The sequence below is a fragment of the Plecotus auritus genome (genome assembly GCF_963455305.1).
Source record: "Plecotus auritus genome assembly, chromosome: 7".
Classification (NCBI taxonomy): Eukaryota; Metazoa; Chordata; class Mammalia; order Chiroptera; family Vespertilionidae; genus Plecotus; species Plecotus auritus.
In genome coordinates this window covers 107,311,207-107,324,052 of record NC_137774.1, presented here as the reverse complement: position 1 = coordinate 107,324,052, position 12,846 = coordinate 107,311,207, and the positions used below count along the sequence as shown (strand labels likewise).

The 12,846-nt window shown below is 43.3% G+C and overlaps 1 protein-coding gene across 2 annotated transcripts in view; it reads left to right on the top strand.

The window, feature by feature from the left end:
- Positions 1-12,846, top strand: part of KCNN2 (potassium calcium-activated channel subfamily N member 2) — a 275,099-nt gene that overhangs the window by 133,471 nt on the left and 128,782 nt on the right. Inside the window, exon 1 of one of the 2 annotated variants that reach the window (XM_080677709.1) lies at positions 1,164-1,243. The exons of the other annotated variant lie outside the window; for it this stretch is intronic. Within the exon in view, the coding sequence (XP_080533835.1) occupies positions 1,217-1,243 (27 nt within the window). The 5' untranslated portion in view covers positions 1,164-1,216. Of the gene's footprint in view, positions 1-1,163; positions 1,244-12,846 lie in introns of those variants that run through there. 2 annotated transcript variants of the gene reach the window in all.

Below are 12,846 nucleotides of genomic sequence, written 5' to 3'. Positions count from 1 at the left end.
TTCCACTCCGCTCCCCCATCCTGACACCCCCCCCCCCATCACTATACCATTATCCATGTCCAGGAGTTCTCTCTCTCTTTTTTTTCTTTATAAAAAATATTTCAAATAGCATTATACATATTGCATTAGTCTTTTAGTTAAGATCTTCACTATTTGTTTCTATTTGCCAATGTCAAAGAGGATACTTAGTGAAAATGCATTTGGTCAGACTTTCAAAAATTAAACTGTAGTGCTACAAAGAGAAGTATCCAATATGCCTGTTTTGAGGCAGGGGAGGAAGCAGCAACACTGTAATTAGGATTGAAAACTACTTTTTTATTTTTTATTTTATTAAGGTATTATATGTGTACATATCTTACCATTGCCCCCCCACCCCACTCCCATACATGCCCTCACCCCCCAATGTTTTGCATCCGTTGGTTACTCTTATATACATGCATATAAGTCCTTCAGTTGATCTCTTATTTCCCCCACCTCTCCCTAACCTTACCGCTATAATTTGACAGTCTGTTTGATGCTTTACTGCCTTTGTATCTATCTTTTTGTTCATCAGTTTATAATGTTTTTCATTATCCCCAAATGAGTGAGATCATGTGGTATTTTTCTTTCATTGACTGGCTTATTTCACTTAGCATAATGTTCTCTAATTCCATCCAGGTGCCTACAAATGGTAGTAATTTGTAGGCACCTGGATGTGCCCGCAACCAAGGTACATACATGCCCTTGACCGGAATCAAACCTGGGACCCCCTCAGTCTGCAGGTCGACGCTCTATCCACTGAGCCAAACCGGTCAGGGCTTGTATAGATTTTTTATATCATTTAAAAAAATTCAATCTGTCTTCTTTTCTTTTCTTCCTTCAGTACATTTATCTTGCACAGTCTTTTTTATCCTTTTCGACAACTATCCCTACTTTTTAGTGGCTGTGTGTTGGCCACGTACTGCTTCATGTCTGGGAATCTGTCCCTTAGGTGTTCCTTGCAGTGGGCAGTGAAGATCCTGCCCACACGCTGTCATATTCACTGTCTCTCTAAGTCTGATACCGTGTACACAGATTGCTTCAGTGGCAGCTATTTCAAAATAATGTATCCATCAAGTGCATCTCTCTCTCTCTCTCTCTCTCTTTTTTTTTTTTTTTTTTTTTACAACTGGCCACAGAAGGAAAGCGAACATGTGTTAAGGACTTAGTCCCACAAGCCCATGTCAGAACATCCTGCATGGAAACCACACAGCATAATCAGTGGGTAAGCACTTGCTCTGCACCATTTGCCCAGCCACAAGCGGTCTTCTCTGCACCACTGTGCAGGAATGCACATAACAAGATGATCAGTGGGATGGAGGGTGGGATGAAGGCTCATCTTCAAGACCTGAATTATGACATGCTGCCACATAGGAACCTATTCAGCAAATGCAAGGGAATCGGATTGAGAGGCTGGAGGGGTAGAGGCGATTAGCTCAGACACCAAGGTGATTCCCAGGCTGAATACGAATTTTCACTCATTTTCTCTCATTCCTTTCTCCTCTATTGGTATAATGATGACCTGTACCTTCACAGTAGGATTAAAACAGTTGATTTTTACCCTTTTTTCTTAAACACAATGGGGGAAATTATAACAAAGCACGACAAATCTGGTTCTCTTTACCAGCAAGATAAGAACAGGATTTCAAAATCATTTCATTGACTTTGTTTTAAATTTGCCTATTGGATCCTTTCTTCTAAGGAGGGCCCTCCCTACCCAGCAATCTCTGAGGCCCCTACTGGGTGTGTTTACACAGCCCATTGCTCTCAGCGCCCCAGCCTTATTTTCAGTTGGGAATAGTTTGGGGAAACACATGCTGTGTTCTGAGATTGCTAGCCACGTCAGGATTCCCTAGCTGACTCTGATCCTGAGGGACACGTTGAGGATACGTGCAGCTCTCTGATACCCTTGGGTGTGTCACTGTTGCTGGAGGGAGGACAATTAGGCATACACATAACGTTGGTATTTGGCACTTGTATTTATGTTGAGTGGTAAAATGTTGTGACAAGTGGAAGAGCCACAGCCCGGAGGCAATGGGTGCCATCTGCTGGGGCCTGTCACTGTCCAGCAGGGTGTGGGAGGTAACACAAAGGATAGCCCCCCAGAGGACAGGGTAGGACGAGCAGTTGGACAGATACACCTTCTATCTGTTCAGGCACATGTGCTTCTGGGAAGCAGCCAGGGGACAGTTAAGAACTCTGGCTCTGGATCTAGACAGATTGGGGTTAGAGCTCAGCCTCACCCAGGTGACCATGAGAAGAAAATTTTATCCCTCTCAGCCTCATTTTCTATATCAGTGCGGTGGATATGATAAATATACCTATCTCATTAGATTGTTTGGAGGATTCAATGAGACAGTGTTTATAAAGAACCTAGCATGACACCTGGCACATTATACATGGCACATTCAGTAAATGTTAACGCTTTCATCATTATTGTTAATAAGTAAGTACTGTAGCCCCCACAGGGAAGCAGAGCCTCGTGTAGGAGGATCTCGTGGTAGGGAGGTGGGGGGTAATAATGCCCTGTATTCTAAGGTAGCTGAGCCAAGTTCTGGAGAGACACAAATTGGCCAGAAAAGGCTGATACTTGATTAGTTCGAGCAAAGGCGTGGCAAACTAGAGCCCACCGGTCATATCTGGTCTCCTAGGAAAATCTAGCCTGCCTGTTTTTACAAATAAAGTTTTATTGGAACACTGTCGTGCCTGTTTACATATTGTCTGTTACTGCCTTTTTGCTGCTATAGCAGAGCTGAGTAGTTGCGCCAGAGACCATGTGGCCTACAAAGTCAAAAGTGTCTATTCTGGTGCTTTACTGAAAAAGTTTGCTGACCCTTGAGTTAGAGCCCAGGAAGGTCCAGAAAGGCAGGGAGAAACAGGCACAAAAATGTTTCTTCTGCCTTTGCATGAAAAGCAATTTTTATTCTGTGCTCTGATTTTAGTCTTACTAAGGTATGTGTTTTGTGGAGGTTCAGGCAGACCTGCTGGCAGCCTAGAAAATGAAGATTTCCGCTATGACCCCAATCCTCAGTCTCCCTGTAGGAGCTTGCACTTCTGGGTCTGTGGTGAAATGGCCTGTTGGAATTAGACTTATGTCATCACGTGGGAGTAGAATGTCTGTAGTATGAACTACTTTCATTAGGAGTCTAAGTGGGAACCAGGGGGCTCAGAGTTTTCTGATGGAAGCCAGTGACAAGAGTCTGGTCATCTTGGACCCTTTATATTCTGTAACTGAGTCTCAGGAAAATTAGTCTTGGGGTGCCTTACAGTCTCATGACACTGTTGGTGTAGCTGGCCTCCATCAGGAAGTAGGGCGCATCCTATCTAATAAAAGAGTAATATTCAAATTGACCATACCCCCGCTACACCCACAAGCCATGCCCACCAGCCAATCAGGAGCGAGTATGCAAATTAACCCAACCAAGATGGCTGTGGCCACGGAGTGAGCAGGAGGCTTGGGTTTTCCCGGTAATGGAGGAAGCCAAGCTTTCCGCACACCCTGGCGGGCCTAGGCCTCCACTCAAGGCTACAAAATTTCAATTATAGAAGATAAATAAATCCCAACAAAAATGGTGGTAGCCATGGAGCTAGAGAGAGCAGGAGGCTTGAGTTGCCCCTGGCAATGGATGAAGCCAAGCTTTCCGCACACCCTGGCGGGCCTAGGCCTCCACTCAAGGCTACAAAGTTTCAATTATAGAAGATAAATAAATCCCAGATACCAGGGCCTCCGCTAGGGTTGCTGGGGGGTGTGGCCAGCCTGCAAACCACCACAGGCCCCTCGCCCAGGCTGCCCCACGCCCCAAGGGAACCCTGACCCTGATCCGGGACACCCTTCAGGGCAAACCAGCCGGCCCCCACCTGTGCACCAGGCCTCTATCCTCCTGTCTAATAAAAGAGTAATATGCAAATTGACCATCACTCCAACACACAAGATGGCTGCCCCCATGTGGTAAAAGATGGATGCCCCCATGTGAACACAAGATGGCCAGCAGGGGAGGGCCATTGGGAGGAACAAAGCCTGCAAGGGAGGGCAGTTGGGAGGGACCAGGCCTGCAAGGGAGGGCAGTTGGGGGTGATCCAGCCTGCAGGGGAGAGCAGTTAGGGGTGACCAGGCCAGCAGAGGAGGGAAGTTGGGGGCAACCGGGCCTGCAGGGAAGGGCAGTTGGGGGGGAACCAGGCCTGCAGGGGAGGGCAGTTAGGGATGACCAGGCCTATAGGGGAGGGCAGTTAGGGGCAAACAGGCTGGTAGGGGAGCAGTTAGGCATCAATCAGGCTGGCAAGGGAATGGTTAGGGGGGTGATCAGGCTGGCAGGCAGAAGCAGTTAGGGGCAATCAGGAAGGCAGGCAAGCGAGCAGTTGGGAGCCAGCAGTCCTGGATTGTGAGAGGGATGTCCGACTGCCCGTTTAGGCCCGATCCCAGTAGGATCGGGTCTACACGGGCAGTCAAACATCCCTCGAGGGGTCCCAGATTGGAGAGGGTGCAGCCTGGGCTGAGGGACACACCCCCCGTGCACGAATTTCGTTACAGTCAATTACAGGCCTCTAGTTTGTTTCATATTTTGAAGAAAGTGTTTTATAGTTGATGTTCTCTAATTCCATAACTTTTCATTTTAAAAAAAAGCACAAATTAAGTTGGGTAGTAGTAGAGTGTTGTTTTTTGTTTTTGTTTTTTTATAGGTCTGGAATTCTGACAGTGTGTATAATTTATTAATTTACTTATTTATGTTCCCTACCGATTAAAGTTCTATTTTATATAGATAATCTCCACTCACTCTCAGCTGCCTCATGGACAACTCCCCTTGGAAGTCCTGTAGGCCCTCTCCATTCCCCTAGGCCCCTCCTCAACCTCTTTCATGCATTCTCTTAGCAAAGGACTGCTCTCTAAGCAAAGGACTCCAGCTCAGCTATCCACCCAGGGCTCCAGTGAGGAAGCTTGCTCTTTTCTCCTCTCCCACTCATCTCCCCTCCTTATTCCTCCCCCCCCACACACACACAGAGTCACTGGGTCCTATAAGTATTAACTCTGCTTCCTGGCAACATTCTAAAATGTTTTAGTTTTGCATTTCTGAACTTTGACTTTTCCCAGGTCCTCCTATAATATCTACTATATTTATATTTAATTATATTTTATACTAGAAGCCTGATGTATGAAGATTCATGCAAGAATGGGCCTTCCTTTCCCTGGCTGCCGGCACTGCCTTTCTGCTCCGACCCCGGAGCTGCCTCTTTCTGCTCTCGCCCTGCCTTCCCATGCTGCCCAGAGACCCTGAGCGGCTGGGGTGATGTGGAACGCCTGTGTCGTCGCAGTCTTGCCCCGCCCCCAGCCACTCAGTGCCTGTGTATGCAAATTAACCCACCATCTTTGTTGGGTTAATTTGCATACTCACTCCTGATTGGCTGGTGTGAGTCAATTTGCATCTTTCTCTTTTATTAGTGTAGATTATGCCATATTATATGCTATATTGTATATTATGATAAAATAATATGCAATATGTAATATGTAACTATATATACATATATAAATTGTACATATTATATATTGATACTTATATAATATATACTTATGTATTGTGACAATATAATATACTAGAGGCCTGGTGCATGGATTCGTGTACCAGTGGGGTCCCTCAGTCTGGCCTGTGGGGATCGGGTCAAAACTGGCTCTCTGACATTCCCTGAGGGGTCCCAGATTGCGAGAGGGTGCAGGCCAGTCGAGGGATTCATGCACTGGGCCTCTAGTATGCATATAAGATCTTTGGTTAATCTCTTCCTGCCCTCCCCCTTCCCCCCAAGATTCATCAGTCTGTTCCATGCATCCATGCCTGTGGTTTCTGCTCCTGTGTTGAGCATCTGACCCCTGATGGTCAGTGCGCATCATAGCTACTGGCCAGTTGGCTGGTCGCTTAGGTTTTTCTATATATAGATTACATATACACTATCCTAGCTAATAGAAGGATAATATGCAAATTAGCCATCACTCCATCACAAAGATGGCAGTGCCCATAGCCACAAGATGGCGGCACCCAGTCCCCTCATGCCCTGCCAGAGTCCACCACCCTGGGGGGCAGCCGCTGTGGGCAGCATGAGCAGTCTGGTGGAATGCTTGCTTCGTTGCCATGGCAACGAATCAAGCAGCCCGCCCTGGCCATAGAGGGCCTCTGGGCCACAGAGAGCCTCTGGGCAGCGGGCGTGGAGCTTCCAGGCCCCACAGAGAGCTTCTGGCGCACGGATTCATGTGCAGGGCTACTAGTTATAATATAATATCTAATTATAGATTGTATTATATCATATGTTTAATATACAAAATATATATTTATATCAAATTTATTTAAAATATGTTAAAATGTTAGTATCATGTTATAGCATATGTTATATTTTAATATTTATGTTATTTTATAATATATTTAGTATTTAATTCAACTTTTTTTTAAACCTCATTTTAAGTAACCATAGCTGTAATATTATGGGTTTTAGTATAATTGCATATATTTTCTAATGCACCATAAATTACAACTGTAAGTAAACACCATTCCTTCTAGAATGTTCTAAGAGGAGCATGCAAAGCCCCTTTGGGAATTTTTGCCTTGATTTTTACCCTTGTCATTTTTAATGTATATGAATGTATTCTCACTGCTTCCAGTTTGACAATCTTCTTCTTTCCCCCTTCCCCCTTCCCCACTTCTTTCTGGTGGCCCAGCCTCCCACTGCTGCAAGAATACCTACCCAAACATAAATCTAATTCTGTCACACCACTTCTGAAGTGATTTCATGGCCATCTGTTGTTGTCAGGGTGACCTTCTTTAATGTAGGTGATTCACAACACACCTCTCATGATCTGGCCCTGTCTGCCTATCCACCGCTCTCATCTCTGTTTGTATCCCCCCAATATGCCACTTGTGCTCTAGCAATACTGAACTACTTGCAGTTTCCCAAGTAGTTCAGTATTCCATGTCTCTGTGCCTAGAATACCTTTCCCCCTTTATTTGTCCAAATTCTGCTGCTGCATGAAAATTCCACTTCAGAGTCATCTCTGCCCGGCAGCTTTCCCTGCCAGCCACCTCACTCAGTTGGACTTAGCTGCTGTCCTTCTTTTTCTGGCTGCCCAATAGTTTCACATAGTGATAAAGAGCCCTGGCATGAAATGGAACTTGATTCAAACCCCGGTTTTCCTAACATCCTACCAATGACTTCTGGCAACCTAGTCAACCTCTCAACTTTACACTTCCTCATCTGTAAAATGGGGAATGGGGACAATTGGGCCTATCTCATGAAGTGACTGTGAGTATTATACTGAGATTATATGCTTAGACCAGTGCTGAGCACATGGTAATCACACAGACGGTGTGATTATTCTTGTCTTTATTGCATTAGCCATTATTTATCTGACCTCTGTGATCCTCAGTTTTTGTTTTTTTTTTCATGTAACTGGGAATAAGGATCATGGGGTTCTGTTACAACTGCATGATGGGTTTGGGGGACAGTCAAGGTGGGAGAGAATGGTGGTGTGCTTGGTACAACATATGGCCTTTGGGGTTCTTTAATGGAGACCATTATTACAATAGCATTATTTAGGCTGACTCCCACCTCAGTTGTCAGCTCCCTGAGGGCAGGTGTCATGTCTGGTTCTACTGTACATTCCCAGGGCTGAGCAGTCCAGTGAACAGACCTGAAGTGGATACCTCTGGGGTTCATACATCTTGCTGCCAACTATCTCTGTGACAGTAAACTGAAGTAGTCATCTTAACAGTCCCCATGTCTTCATCTGTGAAATGGGGACAGTCATTGCTACTTCTGCTTCTCAGTTTGCTGAAAGGTAACTAACTGTGTGTGTAAAACAACTTGCCTTAGTGGAGATGGTATAGCAATCTATCACAGACAATAGTTTAATTAATGTGCCTTATCTTAGCATGAGCTCTTTCTGCTGTTGTATTTTTCTACCATAATTGCTCTATCACTACAGAAATTTAGCTTTCACTATTTGTAATTCAGCCTGACTTTGAATTATTAAATCTAGATATTAAAATGAGTGAAAGTACAGTTAGGTATCATTGGTTATAGTTATATGGCAGTGCATCTGTTTCTACTCTTCATAGCTCTTTCAAAAGAGACAAATTTTGTAGATTTGGCTGAAAGAAATGTGAAAATCAATCGATGCAGACACAGCAGTGGTATGCTAATGTAGCACTGATCATTTTAGGAGGGGGTTGTGATGCAAGTGGCTCTGATAAGTTGGCTTCCAACACTTCTGTTTGATGGGAGAGCCTCCTCTTTGGGCCTCCCTTCATTTGCTGCAAGATGATCGTGACAGCGTCTCCCACTGTGCTTGTCCCCGTCTACTTCTCGATCCACAGAAAATACTCTCTGACTTTTTCAGCTAATCTCAACCACCACCTTCTCCACGAAGCCTCACCTGATTACTTCAAACACTTAATCTCTTCCTTTTCTGATGGATGTTTGTAGTTATTGCCATTCTGTATGATTATGTCAGACTCCCGGAGTTATTTTCTGTGGATATGCTTTATCCCCTCAAGGGCCATTACACATCTTTTTGCCCCCAAGCAGCATCACCAGCTGCACCACTGCGTGCTGCCGTCCATCACTCTGTGGAATTTACCAGGGGAGGGGCCATGGCAGGAGCAAGCCCTCTTCTCCTGTCCATGTTTTCTTTCTGACAGCGCCAGGACTGAGCTGGGCATTCATGGTTGGGTGGGACCTACCTTTTGATTGTACAATTTCCTCTTTTTAACCTGGAAGAATATGATAATATTCATGGATCTAGATAATTGTACCTGTAAGAGAATGATAAATTATCATCCTATTATTAGATGAGCCGTGAGTTTAATGTTCTCTCATGTATATAACTTTCCCAAATTTTAATCATGGTTCAGAAATAGGCTGAAAATGGTTGCACAGTTGGTAGCAACTTAGATGGTCACGGCATATGTTTTCTCTTTGTTTTACTTTATTAATAATCTGCAGTGCAGTCCTGACTTCCATGGCTGTTACAGTGGGTTTTCTAGCTTTTCAGTTAGTCTTAATAGGTGATCGCCTCTAGCATCCATAATATCTCCAAGTCAGCTGGTGCCACTGATCCTTTCTATGATAGACAGCCATTTCTGAGGTTAGTAAATAAAGCCCAATTGTTGTTGGCAGTGCACATTGGCCAGCCTGAACCTGAGTTACAATGGTTTGATATATAGATATCTGCATGAGATCATTGCTGCCTCTGAGGGAAATAGTAAATCTGTAGTCATGTTTATTCATGTGTTGGCATTTATGTTCTCTGTGTCCAGGTGATAACATTAGGAGACTTGAGTTACTCTGTTTTGAGGCCTTTGACTTAGACACCTCTTTCTATGCATGTTAGCACAGAAAAAAAAACCCAACCTGGGAGAGAATTCCTCTCCCTCCCAGTGCTCAGTACTTCTCTTGTCCATTTGTGCAGCCTTTTGTCATCCCTGGACATCAGCCACTCCCAGGATTAGCAACTTGCCTGTGTTAAACCCATGTGATGGGACCTAGTCATGTTGAGAACTTCTCTCTGGACTGTTTGTGTTTAATATCATGTTCCTGGTTTAAAGACTGTTTGAGTGAACTTTTTGTGAATATGTGAACCTTCTTGAGTATAGAAGATGAAGTTAATAGGAACAATGAGTCTCTTATAAAAGTGTTTTCTAATTTGCCCATAGCTATAATAATCAATCTATGACTGTTAGTGGAAGAACTGTTTAGCTAGGTTTTGTGCAATTTTCATAAGACTTTGGACAGGTTTTCTTAGTCTAAACCTCTGGTTCCTGAATTTGAGCCTGTAGGCTACAGTGGGGTATGTATGTGTAGACTCTGTATTTTCTTATTACTCTCCCACTCCTATGGTATTTAGTGAATATCTAAAAATTAGGTGTGGTGACAAAGGTAACATTGAGATGAAAGTGATATTTCTTAAGGAATATGCTAAAATATTGACTGCCCAAGGAAAACTATATTCTTAAAAAAGAAGATCAGGCAAACGGGACATACTGGAAGACGTATTAAGAAGCACATAATGCTTCTCAGTGGATGTGGGAAAGGAATAGAAGACCAGCAACATGATTAATATGGAAACTTGTTGAGCAATGTAAGAGAGAAGTCAGGGTTTGTTAGCCACCTGCTTTATTCTTTGGAAAGGCAAATAACTAATACGTATTAAAATAACCAATATGTGTCATGTATCTGTTGTGGACAGGCAATATGCTAAGTCTATTTATACACATTGTCTCATTTAACATAGATTATAATTCTTATTCAGCTAGTGAATGGTAAAGCTGAGAGTCAAATTCAAATCTATGACCTCAAAGGTTCTTATTGCAACATGGCCCTTACTATTAGGTATAATTTTATCTGGAATATATCAGAAAAGTACAATTTTCCATGTCAGTTAAAATATAAAGTGAAGTAATGACTTCCTGAAAAGCTATGATATTCAAACATTGGGTTCACTTTAATATATATGAAGGAGATGGTTTCCTCTGAATTTTACATTATGTTACCTTTAACTCACCATAGTTGATTAAGGAGACTATGGTAGAACAATCTATATCCATAATTAATCCTTTGATAAAATATGTCTTATTTAGTCTTTTTCATATGTCTCTACGAGTTGTTCAGAAAGAGCTGCAAGTGAAAGCATAGGAAGCCAATACTCAATTATCCATGAAGGGGAAGTAGAGGATAGGAAAGAATGCTAATGACTAATAAAATTTGGACAGTATTGGAGTCTGTGCCATAACTATGCTCCACTCTGGAATTCCCACCTTAACCCCTCATTCAGGTCTGATAACATTTACCTTCACATATTTCCCTAGTGTAGCAATATACTCAACCAAACCAAGTGGCTTGGTAGTCCAAGGAAATATTTCTTTCAAAGGAGACTTGTAATTGACTATAGCGTAGCATTGATAATGATTTTTAGACCACAGAAGGGCTGTACTGGTAAGGGCCTTGATTGATTAATTGTATGAACAATGGGTATAGGCGGGAGAAGTGAGTGGCAGCCTGTCTGTCTCTTTTCTGTTACCGTAAACATATAATTTACCTTAACTTCTCTATGGGTACAAACTATGAATCTTTGAGTAAGGAAGGTACTCAATTTAAAAAATAATCATTGCCCGACAGGCATGACTCAGTGGTTGAGTGTTGACCTATGAACCAGGAGCTCACGGTTCTATTCCCAGTCAGGGCACATGCCCAGGTTGCGGGCTTGGTCCTCAGTGTGGGGTGTGCAGGAGGCAGCAGATCGGTGATTCTCTCTCATCGTTGATGTTTCTATCTCTCTCTCTCCCTCATCCTTCCTCTCTGAAATAAAATGTATATATATTTAAAAATAATAATAATCATTAAGGAAACTGTCATGTTAATTCTGCATGTGCAGATTTATCCCTCTCTTAGGAAGTTTACTTTAACAAACATGGAATGAATTTGGTGTGGTGAAATGCACTACCTTCTAACAGGAAAGCTAAGCAGATATGTGACCCCTTCCTTGTTAAAAGTGGTGAGTGTGAAGATTTTATGAACTATCAGGCCATCAGTCTCTCTCTCCTGCCTGCCTGCACATGTTTGCTTCCTTCCTTCCTCCTCTTCTTTTCTTTCATTCATTCCTTCCCTCCCTTTTTCTTTTTACTCTTTCTCCTTTTTTTTTTTATAACATGGAACCTAAGTTAGACCCTGGACACTAAAACCTTACATTGTTTGCTTGTACTGTTTCATATTTGAAATTTAAAAATACCTACTTGTTTTTATGTGTATAACTGATGTCATCCACGAGGATCACCTTCATGCATAAAGTGAATACTAGGAGCCCTGCATGCGATTCGAAATCACGAGGTGCCGCCCACCCTCGAGTTGCCGGTCCGGCCCTGCCTCGCTCCCTGGGCCCCGCAGCGGCCGTGGACGCTGCTGGTCTGGCCCTGCTTCCCTCTCCAGCCCTTGAAGCAGCCCCAGTCGTTGCTTATCAGGCCCTCCCCCAGCGCAGGAGCGTGGAGGCCCCTGCTGCCCCACCCCCGACAACCTCCTCCTGTCCGGTTGACCCGTTATGGCATCCCTGTTAATTAGCATATTTCCCTATTATTTATATATATATATATATATATATATATATATATATATATATATATATATATATATATATATATATATATGATTGTTGAAGAAAAGTCATATCCTTCCTTGGACTTACAAGTTTCTTTGTGATCTGATCTTTCCTATCCCTTCAGCCTCATTAATCATTAACAGCATACCCTCCCATCTGTACACACACACACACACACACACACACACACACACACACACACACACACATTATTGGAACCATCCTAAACCACTTGAAGAGCCAAAGCTATATGTCATTCTCTCAGCTCTCTGTGCCTGTCTGTGCTGCACCTGTTACCTGAAATATATATACTCTCATCCATCTGCCTTTGGACCTGCTCAGGTTTCCCTCTCTGGCAGGAGTTTCCTGATCCCACAGGCTGACCTACTTGTCTTCTTCCTTTACTAGCCTCTTGTACTAATACAATACTGTCATGATGATGATGCACATGGGTAATATTTATTTAGCCCTCTCTGTGTGCCAGGGAGTGTGCAAAGAGCCATGCTTAGATTGCCCTGTAATCATAAATAACTTAGAGTAGTAGGCGTTTTTATCTCATTGAGGAATGTGAAGTATGGAGAAGTTAAGTGACTTGCCTAATATCACAATGTTTGACTGTGGTGGAGCCTTTCCGGTGGAATTCTAACCAGTGATTTGTACAGATTTTTCTCCCCTGTATTGTGAAGTCCTTGACATCATCTCCC